We start from the raw sequence: 16,826 nt of genomic DNA on the forward strand, positions 1-16,826 counted from the left end.
TACCTGCCTGCTCTAGATACCCACACATTTAAGAAGATGGAGTTCCAGCCCGCTGAAGCTAAGAAGTTCTTCAGTACAGTCAGAAAGGAGATGGCTTTGCTGGCCACGTCATTGCCTGATGGCATTATGGTCAAGACATTTGAGGACCGCATGGTGAGTGCATTGCATCATGAGATGCAGCCCAATGAGTCAGTCAGATTCTCTGTTCGTTGTTTCGTTAGCAATTTCTAAACAATATGTAATTTTCTGGTGATTCAAAAGCACGGTTTACTGACACTTGTCTCCTGTGTCTCACTTCTCCAGGACCTGTTCTCCGCTCTGATCAAGGGTCCTACACGTACACCATATGAGGATGGCCTGTTCTTGTTCGACATCCAGTTGCCCAATATCTACCCCGCTGTGCCACCGCTATTCCGCTACCTGTCACAGTGCAGCGGGCGCCTCAATCCGAATCTCTACGACAATGGCAAAGTGTGTGTCAGTCTGCTAGGCACATGGATTGGCAAGGTAAGAGTCCTGCCACTCATTCTGCTTCTCTGGCTTTCCTCCTTCTTGCACTTGACAGATTTGAACTAAGCCTCGGGCTACGTTCCAGCTCTGTTTTTAAACACGCTCTTGTCAGCTTCAGAAACGTATCACACCTACATATCACTAGTGTGTACCAACAGTAACACGCATGGCCTTAGCAACAAACACTGTACAGCTGCAGCCTCCAAGTGTGATAGAAATAGAGATGTTTTTCTTGTTAATGCAAATTTATTAAAGTTAGATGTTTGATGCAAGTGTGTGATTTTAGTCAAGAGGATTGTCTGTATGCTTTCATTATTTTATTAGCAACATGGCTCAAAGCTCCAACACAAACCCAAACATGGGTCGATTGAATACATTTGGCTTGAAGAAGTATCCACAATGAAACATAAAAATATAGTGAAATATCTGCGATGTGTTTAGTAATTATATTGTGCAGGGTGGATTTTATTCTTGCTGTAGGAGATTTAACCAAGCTGCTAGAACAAAAGCTGTAAACTGATAAGCGGGTAAATAAAACGGTATAGTAAGATGGGGCTGGATTCCATTCGTAAGGGAGATTCTTCAGCTTTTTATTTTGCTTCAGAAGCTTTAATTCGTCACAACACTTACTTTTCATGCACTCTCTGATCCTGTTTAATTCTTTGAAGAGCTTATATTTTTTTGTATCCTTAGGGCACAGAGAGGTGGACGAGCAAGTCGAGTCTCTTGCAGGTGCTCATCTCTATTCAAGGTCAGTTTCTGCTCTGCAGCATAACACAGTATCTCGTAATCATACACAGTGTGTGTTTTTTATTTATTTTTTTTTATCAAGGACATTTGTAATGTGCTTAGGATGAACCAGCGTGAACTTTAGTGAACTCACTGGCCAGAAATGTTTTGATTGACACACAAATTTGTTTGATTTAATTCATCCAGAGCAACATCATGTGTAAATCTTAACAATAATAATAATATAATAATAATAACAAATAATTAACAATGATATGGATAAGGGGATGAATAAGTGAGTGACATACACTATATTTACATCACATAGTGTAAAATGGTAGTGAATAGTACAGTCAAATGAACAGAGAATACCAGCATCCCCATACCAGCATCAGTATCAGTGCATGTATAGTTGTGACTTTGCCAAGTATTAGATGTTCTATTGAGGTTTAAACCATGTTCAACATGTTCGTGTTTCACTCCAGGCCTAATTTTGGTCAATGAGCCGTACTACAATGAGGCGGGCTTTGACAGTGACCGCGGCCTGCAGGAGGGCTATGAAAACAGTCGTTGCTACAATGAGATGGCCCTCATCAAGATGGTGCAGTCTATGACTCAGCTGTTGGCACAGCCGGTGGAGGTCTTCCAGCAGGAGATCCGTGAGCACTTCTGTACCAGCGGCTGGAGACTTGTGCAGCGACTCGAGTCCTGGCTGGAGCTGGATGCGGCCGTGTCTGATCGTGTTGCTCGAAACACCGGCACCATGCGGGCTGAGCCACTAGACGAGGAGGTTCCTGAGGCACTGGCGCACAGCAGTCCTACAGGCAAATCTGAGGCCAGAGGTGAGGAAGACCTTGAAGACTCTGGTCTCGGTGCCTCCAAAGACCTCAGCGTGAGCTCAGATTTGGATGGCTCCAGAGGGGCAGAGCCTGCACAACAGGGTGGCAAAGCAACACAGGAGTCTCAGCCGTCCGTCAGGCCGAAGAAGCGGAGGCGGAGCTACCGCAGCTTCCTTCCTGAGCGTAGCGGCTACCCGGACATCGGCTTTCCGCTGTTTCCCCTCTCAAAAGGCTTTGTTAAGAGCATGCGCGGCGTCCTGTTACAGTATCGTGCAGCACTGAATGCCACCGGCATCCCCGAAGAGAAATAATCACTCATCCGCTCATCATGTTTCCTATTTTTCTCTTTCCTTCTAAAAGCTGCATTCAATCCCTTTAACCCGCCGACCTCCTGCAAGGCTATGCTTCTTTAGCTAGCCAAGCACCTTTTTTTTTTCTTTTTCTTTAGTTTTTTTTTTTTTTTTTTAACTTCCAGGCGTTAAGTTATCCCGAACCCCTCTGTTGCTGTGAAAAACGCCTCTTTCATATCGATTCTGGTCTCTCAGGGAGATATTGAGATGCCTGAAGCGCGTGGAGGAGGAGGAAGAGGAAGATAGCAGAATCTTTTTGAAGCTCGACAAAAACCAATGTGGAATTTTAGTGATATGTGAGGTAGAGCATTGGGACAGATACACCATTCAACACTGAAAGGGCGTCGTCTTGAAACCTGAGCCATGAGACCAAAACTGACGGAGAGAGGACATGTCATACTACTGAAACATGCAAAAGGTTTTGCACAAAGTTTATTGTTAATGACCACTGGTCAAAAAGAAAATCTGTGGCATGTTCTCGTCCACGTCACGGTGATGTTTTGTCTCGGCCGATTGTCATCCTCTTTCGTCACTGGAGAACTACACTTCCTAGCATGCTCTTCATTCTTCATTCCCTCATGAAGTGCTGGCCTGTGTTACGTTCATTTTCACTTTTGAGCCAATCTCAAGCTCTTTTTATGTTAGTGTTGCTTGAACGTTTTGTCATGTTTTGCCCCAACACACTCACATACACACACACAACTACATACATACTGAATGTCACAAAACTGCCCAAATGTGGCTGTGAGCCTGATAATCAGTTAGTACGCCTGGTTACCAAGTTTACATGCAAAAACAAACAAGACACAGGTAAACTCTTTCGATTCTCAGAACTAGATCACAGGAGTTTGTTTTACATCTGCCATGGAGACCTCGCTCTGTGTAGCTCATTTCTGCCTTCTCTTTAAGCTCACTCCGTTCATGTACAATACATTTTACACTTTTTATAAGGAAAAGTTACAGTTTTGCTACTGTGTCTTTATAATCCACAAACAAGTGTTAAGACTTGTGCTAGAGACGAGCTTTCAAAGATCTGGGCTTGAACAAAGCGTATAGACACGATCCCTACATCCTTCCTTCTCTCTCTCTCTCTCTCTCTCTCTCTCTCTCGCCTTCTCCATCCTTTCCCTTAGTTAGCGAACATCTTCTCAATTATCCAGTTTCATACACTGCCCCACTTTAAGATGCCATACGATACACACTGCACATTATTCTTAACAGAAGGAGTTATTTTTAGAAGCACAATCCCAACCCTTTTCCCATGCTGTGAAATAATACTTTTATCCAACTTCATTCTGACTGTATTCGTCTTAGGTATAGTTGCATTTAGCACTTTCTTTTTAGTCATTGTGTTTATGGATCAACCAGTATTCTGATGTAGCACAAAAAGGGAGGTGAATATTGTATACATATCCTATTCTGACCACCAGGGGGCGACAGAGCACTTTTTAAAGCACAGTGTAAGGAGACGCGACAGATAACAGCATGGCTTTGGATCACCCACTTTTGTCTGTTTGGGGGGGGGGGGGGGACTGCAGCAGGCTGGAGGACCGTTCTTCTTCTTTACACCAGAAGAGCTGTAATTAAAGCTGCTGCTTTGTAAGTGAAAGGTGGCAGGATTTAATAGTGTACTCGTTATATTCTTCTGGAGACTCGATGCTAAACTACTGCAGTTTCTGAGTGCTGTAGTCACATCATTTCCAAATTTCTCTACATATCATTTATACATATATTTATATATATATATCAGGCTGTTTCTTTCTTCAGTGTTCATCGATTAAATGGACTTACGATTACCGATTAACGATTACCTTCTAACCAGAAAAGACCTGGCTATGCTGCATTAAATCTGGGTTTCTCTGCATCTACTTTACCGCATTTAATTTTTTAAAATGGAAGCTCAATAGATCCGCATGTTAGTAAATGAATTCTAGTATTACTGCAAGGAAGAAAAACTAGTGTTAGTGCGCGCACATTCAGCACATTTTCCCTGTTCATTTCTTCATTCCTTTTTGTCATTTTTCTTACTTTATTTTGATTTTCTGATGTTTCATTCCTCTCTCTCTCTCTCTCTCTCTCTCTCTCTCCTTACCCCTTATATTATTTTTTGATGCTGATCAGTAAATAGATTGCTGTATAAATCTTTGACTGCTGTGATTCTGCTCTTTGAGCGAACCTGGTTATTTATGGTTTCCCACAGCTTTATGCATCTTACAGAAATGTATTAGAATTGCATTCTCTCCACCTTCCTGAGTATACTTTTGACATGATCTACTAGGATGAAGATATCCAGAGAAGCACTCTGTAAAACCAGACGTGGAAACGTCATGCCATGCACATTCAGATATAGTCTAGTTTTCATCTTCCATCAGCTAAACATCATGCCCTTTGCTGACAGTGTGGATGTATTCGAGCATAGAGAAATGGATCTTTAGCACTCTGATCCAGGTGGATCTAAATGGCACTGTTATGACCTACAGACGTTTGCACCGCATTTCTGAATCGGAGCAGCAAAACCGCATGCTCCCCACGTCCTCCAAAGTCGATTCTTCCTATTATAAAGATCTTTATCCTCTTACTGAACTTTCCAGCAGTACAGTCCATCTCCATTCTGGTTGCCTGTGCAGCGTTTTTACAATCTTAAACAAAAGAACAGACGGATCTTTTTAGTTTGAGTTTGTTTATTTTTTCCATCATATTTGGGATTCGGTTGAAATGCTGCTTCTTTCCAGCCCTGTGGATCTACATTTAATTAGGACTTGGTTCAGGACATGGCCCATGTTTAACCCCTCTCTTATTGTGACTGTGTCCTGCTGTTAGCCTACCGCTCAACTTTGGCCTCCAACCCTCCCCAGTTCTGCTACAACAAAAACAAATGTGAAAGTCTTGAAACAAATCAGACATCGAGCGCTGACCCGTTTTTCTCACCTCCGTGTAGAAAATCCACCTTCAGTCCTGTTGACGAGAGACAACAGCCAAAGCATGTAACATGTCGCTTTAAGCCTTACGGCTGCTCACAAGACTTGACTGTATGATATAGAACATTTCCACAGTGGCCTGTATTGGTAAACTAATGAGAAGAGAAAAACAAAAAACAAAAACAAGATTTGTAGCCTGATTTCCTCTGTACAGAAGTCATGACTATATATAAATACATAGATTATATATATATATTTAACAAACATGAGTTCAAGTGATTAATGTGAATGCTTGGGGCATATTAATTGCGGAGTGTGTGTATTACTGTATTTTCTTTTGGTTCCTTTGTATTTTTTTAACAATTTATTTTGGTTGCATTAAAAATGTATAAAGTGAAGCATTAAACTCTTGGCGAGCAGAACCAGAGATCCTACTTGTTTCTTTTTTCTGTTTCTTGGGGAAAATCCCATTATTTTAGCTTTGACTAACTGAAGAACTAGCAATATCTTGACGCCAAAACCGAAATCTGTTATTACAACAAAACCAGATTACTAGATTTCACTCAGTTTTTTAAAAAAGGAAAAATTGTTAATAATATGCAAAATACAAGCATCCCCCCCCAAATATAAATTATTTATATTAATTTTTTCCCCACTTTTTTTTTATTATCTTTGTGAAAGGTAAGTTTATTCGTTCATTGTGAGTAACCACTTGATCTGCTGCTGGTCAAACTCGGTGTGGGTGCAGAGCAGAGCCTATCATGGATAGACTGGGAGTAAGACAGGAACATGCTCAGAATTCAACACGATACACACACATTCATACTTCGGGGCAATTCAGAAGGGCAAACTCATCTGTTTGAATGTTTTTGGAAGGTGGGAAGAAGAAGAAATCTGAGAACATTCACAGAAACTACACAGACAGTAGTAACCAAAGCTCAGGATCACACCAGGCACCTGAGTTTGGGGAAATACTACATATTTATGTGTTTGTTAAATGTTAGGGTGTATATTTTCCCCCCAGACCACTACACTAATGACAACTGTATTTAAATGACTTGCTTGGAAGGTGAAGTGGAATATTTATCTAACAGTCCGTGAGGAGTAAAATCATTTCAAGTGACCTGTTCGGTGTGATTGTTGACTTCATTTCCAGTCACAAAATAAGCGAGTGCAGTGCAGTGGCTGGTCTGACCGAATCCCTCCTCAGAAACAGTATGACCGGGCATTTACTGTGGCTTAGTGGTTTAAGTGTGTTGACCTCGCACATATGATCGGTTATGATTAGCAAAATGCTGCTGAACAGCCTCACAGATAGAAATAACACAAACAATCTTGGAATATCTGAGCTGCCCATATATAACTAATACAATTTTAGTTTTCAATCAAACTAATATTCCAATACTTCACACTTTGGCTCAGCTGGGAAACAGATTTATATTTTAAAAAGCTATGGTGACTTAGTAGTTAACACTGTTGCCTCACAGCAAGAAGGTCCTGGGTTTGAATCCCAGGTTCGAACAGGCAGGGGCCTTTCTGTGTGGAGTTTGCATGTTCTCCCTGTGCCTCTGGGGTACTCCGGTTTTCTCCCACATGTACATTAGTTTGATTGGTAATTCTAAATTGCCCATAGGAGTGAGTGTGTGTGGTTGTCTGTCTATATGTGTGGCCCTGTGATGGACTGGTGACCTGTCCAGGGTGTACCCCTGCCTTTCGCCCAATGTGTGCTGGGATAGGCTCCAGCAGATCCCCATGACCCTAATTAGGAATAAAGTGGGTATAGAAAATGGATGTATGAAAGCTAGAGAGAAAGCTGTGTGTTGTAAACTTGGGGGGGGGGATTTTAAATATGAAAGAAGAGGTCAGGAAAATGGTTTTAATGCATTTTAGTGCAAAAAAATTGTAGTCTAATCTACCAATAGGTGGCGGTAACGCACCAGTCTGTTGTTTGCAAGCCGCCATAAAACAGGCGGAAGAAGAAGAAGCTGTTTTGGCTGGGGTGAGTGTATGGCTAATTTGATATCAGTAAGAATGCACGCAGTTCACTCTTTTCATTGAAAAACGTTAATGATTTTTGACCAATCTAAAAATATAAATAGAACATAAAATGCAGCAAAATGTCTGCTCTTCCCGGTGATGGCGAAAATGAAGCTTTGTAAAGCGATGGAGCTTTCCTCCTAACTGTTTGGAAGTATTTTTTCAGCACAGTGCACACGAGTGGCCTCTGCTGGTCAAAGGGGTGTATAGCAGGAAGCGTATCAGTGCGTTAACGTTGGCGTGTTGTTATGGGAAAGCAATCAGCGACTAGGTGATGTGTTGTGACGTCACTAGTACCGTCCCGTGCTGATCATTTTCCCAGAACAGCAACAACAACAACCATTTTTATAAGCTGGAATAGCAGTTTTGATTGCTATGTCAGTCAAATTCCAGTCTTTGACAAATTACTAACTAATAACTAACAGGATTTCTCATTATGTAAAACAAACGATGTGTTTTGCTTCATTTTTTTTCCAGCTAATACGTCAAAGTTTACCCTACAGGGAAGAGATTAAGCAGAGGTATATGGATTAAAGCCGAGTCAAAGTCAGAAAAAAAAAAGTGAGCCGGTGCTCTTGGTATGGTAAAATTTATCTGTAAAAAAAACAACAACAGTGTAAACAGTGCTGGTGGTGATTTGCAGCAGATCCATAGACTCAGATCTCAGGGATAGAGTTTACCTTCTGGACTCAAAAGGAAATTTTGAGGAAAAACACTGGGATGGGGAAGAAATCTGATCTAAGTGACTTTGACCGTGGCGTCGTTGTTGGAGCCAGGCGGGCTGGTTTGAGTATTTCAGAAACTACTGAACTCTTAGGATTTTCACGCACAACAGTCTCCAGAGTTTATACAGAATGGCGTGAGAAAGAAAAAACATCCAGCGAGCGCCATTCCTGTGGAAGAAAACGCCTCATTAATGAGAGAGGTCAGAGGAGATTGGACAGACTGGTGCAAGCTGACAGGACAGCGACAATAACTGAAATAACCATGCGTTATAACAGCGGTGCACAGAAAGGCATCTCTGAAAGCACAACACGTCGGACCCTGAAGTGGATGGGCTACAGCAAAAGACCATCATCTACTCCCATAAGGCAAGTACAAAATCTAGGCCTTTCTGGTAGTCGGATAGCTGAAGCAGGAATTCTTAGTTTGCTAACAGTCTTTTCAGAAATTACATCAAACCATTGATTCATCCTACTTTGTATTAATGTTTTAGACTGGTGGTGGTGTAAAGGTGTGGGGAATGTTTTCTCGGCATCCAAAGGAGCGTTGTTTAAATGCTACAAAAGACTTGTTGCTGAAAATATCTAACAACAAATCTTTATCCTATAATCTGTGAGGCATGGTTTTGCTCCTCTGGTCCTCTTAGAGTGAAGGGTCACTGCAAATCAAAGCACATTTCATCTGACCGATCACTTTTATTCTGTGATGAAATGTTTCCATCCTTATAGGAGTGGTCTATTTCAGGAAGGCCCCGCCCCCATCCACAAGACAGAGGAACTCACAGAATGGGTTTTATGAAACCATATGCTGTGATTCACATGCTGCGTCCTTCACAGCCACCAGATCTCAGCATTTTGGAGCATCGTGTTACACACCTGTTCTCCACTACTAACATCGACACACTAATTGTGGGATCGTCTTTTGGATGAAAAGTCTGTCTTTTAGTGTTCATCCTCTTACCAAGGAATTATACTGTTATGGTGTGTTAAAGCTGTTATAGTGGCTTTTTTGCCCCAACAACTAATATACTAATAATTTATAATAATGTTTTTTGTATTAGCCCATTTAACAAGTATAGTATTAAGATACAAAGAATAATGTATTTTACCTTGTGCATGATATTTAAATGCAAAAATAGAGATCAGAGGGTGGCCACTTTATAGAAGCAGTGATGAAGCTTTCAGTTTCTTTTTGATTGCGTCACTGTAACTAACCTCACATGCGCATCTACAATCAAAGCCAAGCTTAAGAGTACTTAAGAAAAGTGATTAGTGTAAATTTGCCCTTTAGGTTGCTGTACATGTGTTTTCTTTTGTCGCTGCTGTTTCTTTTGTCATACAAAATATGATTTGTTTACTTCAATAAAGTAATCTGTTTGAAATATGAATTGACTTTTCATTTAATGCAAAATACAGGACGGGTCTAAATGTGAAGCTGTCTAGGAAAGTAAATAATAAATAAGTAAAAAAAGAAAGAAAAGAAGTGATGTTAGTGTTGCCACCTCACAGCTCCCGTGTCTCCATCCAGATTTCCCAGGACTGACTCCAGATCCACCCATGGCCCTAACAAAGATAAAGCATTTACTGAAGATGAATGAATGAATCATAGCAATTCTGCTTGCCTTCTTCCCATAGTGCATCCTGGTGCCGTGTGTTCCCCAGGTAAGACACACACACACACACACCTGACCATAAAAGAAAATGTGATTCATCAGACCAGGCCACCTTCTTCCATTGCTCTGTGGTCCAGTTCTGATGCTCACATGCCCATTGTTGGTGCTTTCGGTGGTGCACAGGGGTCACCATGGGCACCCTGACTGGTCTGCGGCTATGCGGCCCCATATGGAAACTGTGATACACTGTGTATTCTGACACCTTTCTATCAGAACTTCTTCAGCAATTTGAGCAACAGTAGCTCGGTTGTTAGATCAGACCACACGGGCCAGCCTTCACTCCCCACAGGCATTGATGAGCCTTGGCTGTTCTGGTTCACCAAGGTTCCTTCCTAGGACCTCTTTTGATAGATAGTGACCACTGCAGACCAGGAACACCTCCCAAAAGAGCTGCACTCTTGTCGTCTAGCCATCACAATTTGGCCCTTTCGTCAAACTCGCTGAAATCCTTACGCTTGCCCATTTTTTCCTGCTTCTGAGGACAAAATGTTCACCTGCTGCCTAATATATCCCACCCACTAACCGGTGCCATGATGAGGAGATCATCAGTGTTACTCACTTCACCTCTCAGTGCTCATAATGTTATGGCTGATCGGTATACGTATATATGAATCACCCTACAGTGCAGATCGAGAGGTTGTGCTGGAAAAGGGCATAAAATATCACATGAATGAAACTTTTTTTTTTTCCTCAGAGACAGACTGTAACAGGCATCTCTAACCTGGCTCCTCTCCACTCCAGCCCAGGTGATGGCAGTAAAGCACCATGATGCTATTAATTAAAAGACAGAGAAGAAGAAGCAGCGGCTTTAGCAGAGGTGAGTTTTGGGCTAAATTGATATCTGTATTAATTCATATAGTTTGCGTTGTTAGTTTCAAAACATGAACGGTTCATGAGCAGTTTAAATACATAGCATTTTGATAGACATTTTCCCCTCCTGTGCTTTAATAAATAGAGTATATGCATGTGTGATGTGACAGTAGCCTAGCGCTGAGCTAGCCATTTAACCTAGCTAGGGATAAAAACACGACGGTGCTGCAGCGCAGAAATAACCGGGCAGTGAAATGCTGTAAAGTTGATTATTTCTCCCAAAACACAGACGCAACTTGTTCACGCTAGGAGTTTATTGATCAAATAATATTTTATCCGTGAATAGTTCAACACCCGTTTCTAAACACTCCTCTAGTTCCCCCCGTGCCTTAAAGTTAATAAGTATAAATACAGCTTTAAAATACTAACAAGCCTGAATGTCAGAAAACGTTAAGTCACCTATCATATACAGCTCTGGGGAAAAATAAAATAAAATGAAATAAGAGACCACTGCCCAATCTCCAGATGTGAACCCTATTGAAAACCTCTGGAATGTCATCAAGAGGAAGATGGATGGTCACAAACCATCAAGCAAAGCTGAGCTGTTTTTATTTTTTGCAAAAAGTGTGGAATAAAGTTCCCCAACACCAATGTGAGAAACTGGTGGAGAGCACAGAGCCAAAACGCATGCAAATCGGGGTTATTCCACCAAAATACTGATTTCTTAATTTTGTTTTATTTGAGTTATTAAAGCTCTGCAGATACTGCATGATCTCGGGTTATTTTGATGTGTTGTCATTTCCTTTAAATAAACACTCTAAATAACAATAGTTATATTTTGACGTTAGGAGAAATAATGTCAGCAGTTCATAAAAAATGAAACAAAACTGTTCATCTCACCTGTAAGAAAAAAAAACATAAGAAACTGATTATTTTGCTGTGGTCTCTTATCCCCCCCCCCCGAGCTGTAGATGACCAACAGGAGCAATGTTTTAACAACTGGACACCTTTTAACATGTGTGTGTGTGTATACGAGGCCATGTGTCACAATTGTCATATTTTCTCAGTTCTCGATTTAAAAAAAATTAATAACCATTTTCCATCCAGAGCTTGACAGAAAAACGAATATTATAATATAACAAAAATTAAAATCTGGAGAAGTAATATTAGCAGCTGTGCAGTCAGGAACTGCTTGCAGGCAGAGACAAGTGCAATAACACTACACAGCTGTTAAAATGCAGCGTTCCTACACAAAATACTTGAGGGTTGGTAATAAACAGGGTAAACATCACTAAATGATTAAGTAGTAACCTAGTGTAGACATGTAGAGGCCTTTTATTACAATGTCATTTTCCAAAGACCGGTGTTTGGAGTGAAGGGGGAACTCTGGATGTTATCCTGCATACACACCTCCTAATCACCAGGATTTTAACTGTGTTAACATTTTAACAATTGAATACAGCAAGTCCCCGACTTAGGAACATTCTAGTTGCGAACATTGATAGATACGAACGGTCCTCGCATTACAAACATTCGTAGATGCGAACAAATGGAGAAAGTAGCTCACGTGTCTGCTGGATGTTGTCACAGTTGTGCTGCTGTGTGTTTACTGTACAGTAGTACAGTGCTCAGTCACAGCCAAGGATGTCCGGAAGCAAGAGGAAAAACAGTGGTGATGTGGAGGGGACTTCTAGGAAGCCATGGAAACTAAAAATAATTGAGAGATGGACCGAGGCGAAAAGGTGGTAGACGTTGCTCATTCTTATAACATGAGTAGTTTTTTTTCATTCTTTTTCATTGTATATTTGTGTTAAAGGTGTATAAGACTCACTTTGTCGGACTTACGAACAGATCCGACTTACGAACGTTCTCCCGGAACGGAACTCGTTCATAGGTTGGGGACTTACTGTACTCTATATCAAAAGGTTACAAGGAACCAAATCACTCTAGGACTGACAGATAGTGTCTATGAAAAACTCCATGTGGTGTAACTTGTCTCGGTAGAGCTGGGTCTGTGGTGATGATCTGACACTGGCGGCACAAAACCCAGCTGAGAGACTGCTAGATGAATAAATGTTTATACAAGCAAATAGCAGCTGTGCAACGTGTAGCGGACGTGATAGGGAATGTTCGGCGAATTGTTTCTTGCAGCTCACTGTAATATCAATCAGCAGCTTCATAAATTTGAGAGACATAACTGTGGGTTCAGCCAAGCCCCACAAACCACCATGTCTGCACATCTAGGGTGAGCTTATGACTAAGGCAAGAAGTTGTCCCAGGCCTTTGCAGAGGTGATTAGACATACAGCTGAAAAATACCAGAATCTGGTTAAGAGTAGGTGACACTGCTAACATTAGCGTTTAGTTTTGAATGGGGATTGTATATAAATGTTTTTTTTTCATTAATTTATTCTTAATGAACAGGATTTCTGATTATGTCTGTTAAAAAAAAATCTACATATGTTACTTTCTTTTCAGTTTGGCCTAAAGGGAAACGGATGGAAACAAATGAAGCAGATGCTTATGAAATAAAGATTCGTCAAAAATGATGTCATTTCCATCCCCCTGCGAAAAGTTGGTGGTGATTGGCAGCAGCTCCATGGACTACCTCAGGGTTATTGTTTAACTGGTTCTCTATTTTTGGGACAGTGTACTCCGAAAGGAAAATTAAAAACACTGGGATGGGGAAGAAATCTGATCTAAGTGCCTTTGACCGTGGTTTGGTTGTTGGAGCCAGACGAGCTGGTCTGAGTGTCTCGGAAACTGCTGAACTCTTAGGATTTTCACGCACAACCGTCTCCAGAGTTTTCACAGAATGGCGCGAGAAAGAAAAAACATCTAGCGAGCGGCATTTCTGTGGGAGAAAACGGCTCGTTAATGAGAAAGGTCAGAGGAGAATGGCTAGACTGGTGCAAGCTGACAGGAAGGCAACAGTAACTGAAATAACCATGCGTTATAATAGCGGCGTACAGAAGAGCATCTCGGAGCGCACGGCACGTCGGACCCTAAAGTTGATGGGCTACAGCGGCTCTACTCCTGTAAGCCAAGTTCAGGAACTCCAGGCTACAATGGACACAGACTCGCCTCAAATGGACAGCTGAAAAAAGGAAACAAGTTTTGACACATCTCAGTTTGCAAATGGTCGTTTTAGTTTTTGTCCAAAAAGAACATGAAACCATGGTTATTCATCTTGCTTTGTTTTAACGATTTGCAGAGTGTTGGGCAATGTTATGTTTTTTCCCCCTTCTTTATACCAAATAAGCTTTATTTAAATGCCACACACTACATTTTTTTGTTAATAACATGAATCTTTACAATATTTACTGTCTGCTTCCAGCAATTTAACTTAATTTCAAGCTGTTTCAACAAACATGACATTGAGTTGGCTTACACACCCTTCATATCTTCATATCCGTGTTACTATTTTGCTGCTTGTCCTCTTAGAAATAATCACTACTAAGCAATACAAGGTTTTTATCCTATGATGAGACATTTCTATCCTGATGGCACCGGTCTCTCTCTGGATTACATTGCCCCATCCATATTCTTATATGAAATAATGTGAGATGGGAGACTTTGGAGCTATCATTAAACTACTAATTGATTAAAAAAACACTGTCCATGCCTCCAACACATTTCCAGAACCTTATAGAGTCTATGCCAAGGTGCAATGAAACTGTCTTTATGGCTAATAGTGGCCCAAAAAACTTTACTGACATATGTATTTTCCCCTTTTAATTTGCTGTGTATTTATGTGCGTATTCATTCAGTGGTCACTTTATTAGTTACATCTACTTTCCACACACTTGTGATAGAAATTCACTTTTTAGGCCAGATATTATCTTCTATGTGCCGGTCTAATGGTGATCACTTTCCATTGATGGATAGGTAGAAGGCCAACAAATTATGCAGAGGTGGGCTATAGTAAGTAATTGCATAATGTATAAGTGACCCATTAATTATATCAACCCGATAGAACCTGATTGTCCGTGTAAATGCACCGTAGATACAGCTAATAAAACATGAATGAATGCTTGTATGTAATGTAAAATGTTTATGATTTTAGGTCATGAAATATGAAGCATTTTTGTTATTCAAAAAGTAAAATTATTTGTCATTTGTGCCAATGCATGAAATGTATGGAAAGTGATATAAAAACAAAATAATCTTCTGGATAAAACCTTTCTAGAGTTTAAGTTCAAATTTCAAGGGCACGATTACAGAGAAATCAATGCATTACTTCCATATTTTTCATGCAACATGTGCACCATATTAAGGAATAAGTAAGGGGAATGACTTTAGCATATAATTTAATATTGATTGACTCATACTGACAAATATGTTAGCAACAGTGAAACTCAAATAGTTTGCTTTTTGCTGTTAGCTGCTTATCTAAGCAAATGACATTGTGATTGAATAAAGCAGATTGATGTTGGCTAAATATAATTATGTTGTAAACGATTCTGGCATAATTTCTGTGGTTGGTGGTTCATGTATCGCTTAAGTTAGATACTATTATTTGTGTCATAGTGGCACGTTATTTTAACATTCTGCTTAGTCCAGCAGTATTTGGCTTGGGACATATCCTAAAAACCTGATGAGAGGAGAATCTTAAAATATAAGAGTTTTGTTGAATGCTATTATTAAAAACTATTCAAATACTCAAGGCCGAGATTTTAATCTTGGCTATGTGATGCTTACCTTGCACAAAGAACCTGTAATGTGTCGAATGTTCATTCATGCATCTTGGGTGGTGTTTTTATTCTGTATATTGACTTGGTGGATCCGGAGCCTGTCCCAGGAACATTGAGCTTGAGGTGGGAATATACCCTCAATTTGACATGGGTTTATTGCAGGGTAATATGCACACACACACACACACACATAAATACCTAGGAGTAATATAATATAGCTAAGTTTATCTACTTGCATGTTTTTGGGAAGTGGGGAGACCAGAGTATGTGCTGGTAAGCCATGCAGAACTAGAGTGAACATACAGACATTAAAACAAGATCAGGATTAAACCGGGGAACGTGGAGCTGGAAGGTGGCTGTGTTTTCCAGGTCACCACTGTGCCACCCTGTGTCTAATACACTTACTGAGCATTTAATTCAAAACCCTATACTAATACTGGGTAGAGACTCTCCTCTGCTCTTAAAACAGCCTCAGCTCTTCAAGGCATGGATTCCACAAGATTTTGGAAACATTTCTTTGAGATTTTGGACCATGTTGACATGATTGCGTCATGCAATTCCTGCAGATTTTTCAGGTACATTTTCATGTTGTCAATCTCCTGATCTATAACTACCAAAGGTGTTGGATTCAGATCTGGTGACTGGGAAGGCTATTGAAGAACACTGATCTCATTGTCATGTTCATGAAACCAGTATGGGGGCAGCACAGTTGCCTCACAGCAAGAAGGTCCTGGGTTCGAACAGACAGGGGCCTTTCTGTGTGGAGTTTGCGTGTTCTCCCCGTGCCTCCGTGGGTTTATTCCGGTTTCCTCCCACGGTCCAAAAACGTACATTAGGTTGATTGGTAATTCTAAATCGCCCATAGGAGTGAGTGTGTGTGGTTGTCTGTCTATATGTGTGGCCCTGTGATGGACTGGTGACCTGTCCATGGTGTACCCCTGCCTTTCGCCCAATGTGTGCTGAAATAGGCTCCAGCAGATCCCCATGACCCTAATTAGGAATAAAGCGGGTACAGTATAGAAGATGGATGGATGAAACCAGTTTGAGACAACTTTCGCTTTATGAAATAGGCATGCACATCTACAGCAACACTACTCAAATTGACTGTTTTGCAGTCAAGTGATGATTGGTTTCCAAATTGCCTGGGTTACTTTTAAAATAAACATCAAGTTTCTTCAGTTTTTAGCAAGCATTGTCATGAAGTTCAAACAATATGGTCATCTATATTTTCTTTAGTGTTTTATGTCATTTGTATGCTACAGTACCTGGCCACTTGGATGCAGTTCTTGGACCCCTCTGATCGCTGCTTGTGTCTATAATGCTTATTGCTCTATATTCGTTAGCCTACATATGATATCCATATCCACCTATTCATCACACACAATTCCAGACAGAAAGTATTTTATTTAAACACAATATAGGATTATGCCATTCTTAGGATCCAATACAAAGAATTGCTTTTGCCACTGTAAGGGCTGGTACTGAGGCACTAGGACTTACACTGATCAGCCATAACATTACGAGCACTGAGAGGTAAAGTGAATA

General features: G+C 40.7%; 1 protein-coding gene across 1 annotated transcript in view; it reads left to right on the forward strand.

The window, feature by feature from the left end:
• ube2o (ubiquitin-conjugating enzyme E2O) overlaps positions 1-5,768 on the forward strand; it is a 38,998-nt gene extending 33,230 nt beyond the window's left edge. Inside the window, exons 17-20 of the mRNA XM_058404102.1 lie at positions 17-153; positions 304-507; positions 1,204-1,261; positions 1,725-5,768. Coding sequence (XP_058260085.1) covers positions 17-153; positions 304-507; positions 1,204-1,261; positions 1,725-2,389 — 1,064 coding nt within the window. The 3' untranslated portion in view covers positions 2,390-5,768. The remainder of the gene's footprint in view (positions 1-16; positions 154-303; positions 508-1,203; positions 1,262-1,724) is intronic.
• The last annotated feature ends 11,058 nt before the right edge of the window (positions 5,769-16,826 follow it).

The sequence above is a fragment of the Hemibagrus wyckioides genome, linkage group LG11, assembly GCF_019097595.1.
Source record: "Hemibagrus wyckioides isolate EC202008001 linkage group LG11, SWU_Hwy_1.0, whole genome shotgun sequence".
NCBI lineage: Eukaryota > Metazoa > Chordata > Actinopteri > Siluriformes > Bagridae > Hemibagrus > Hemibagrus wyckioides.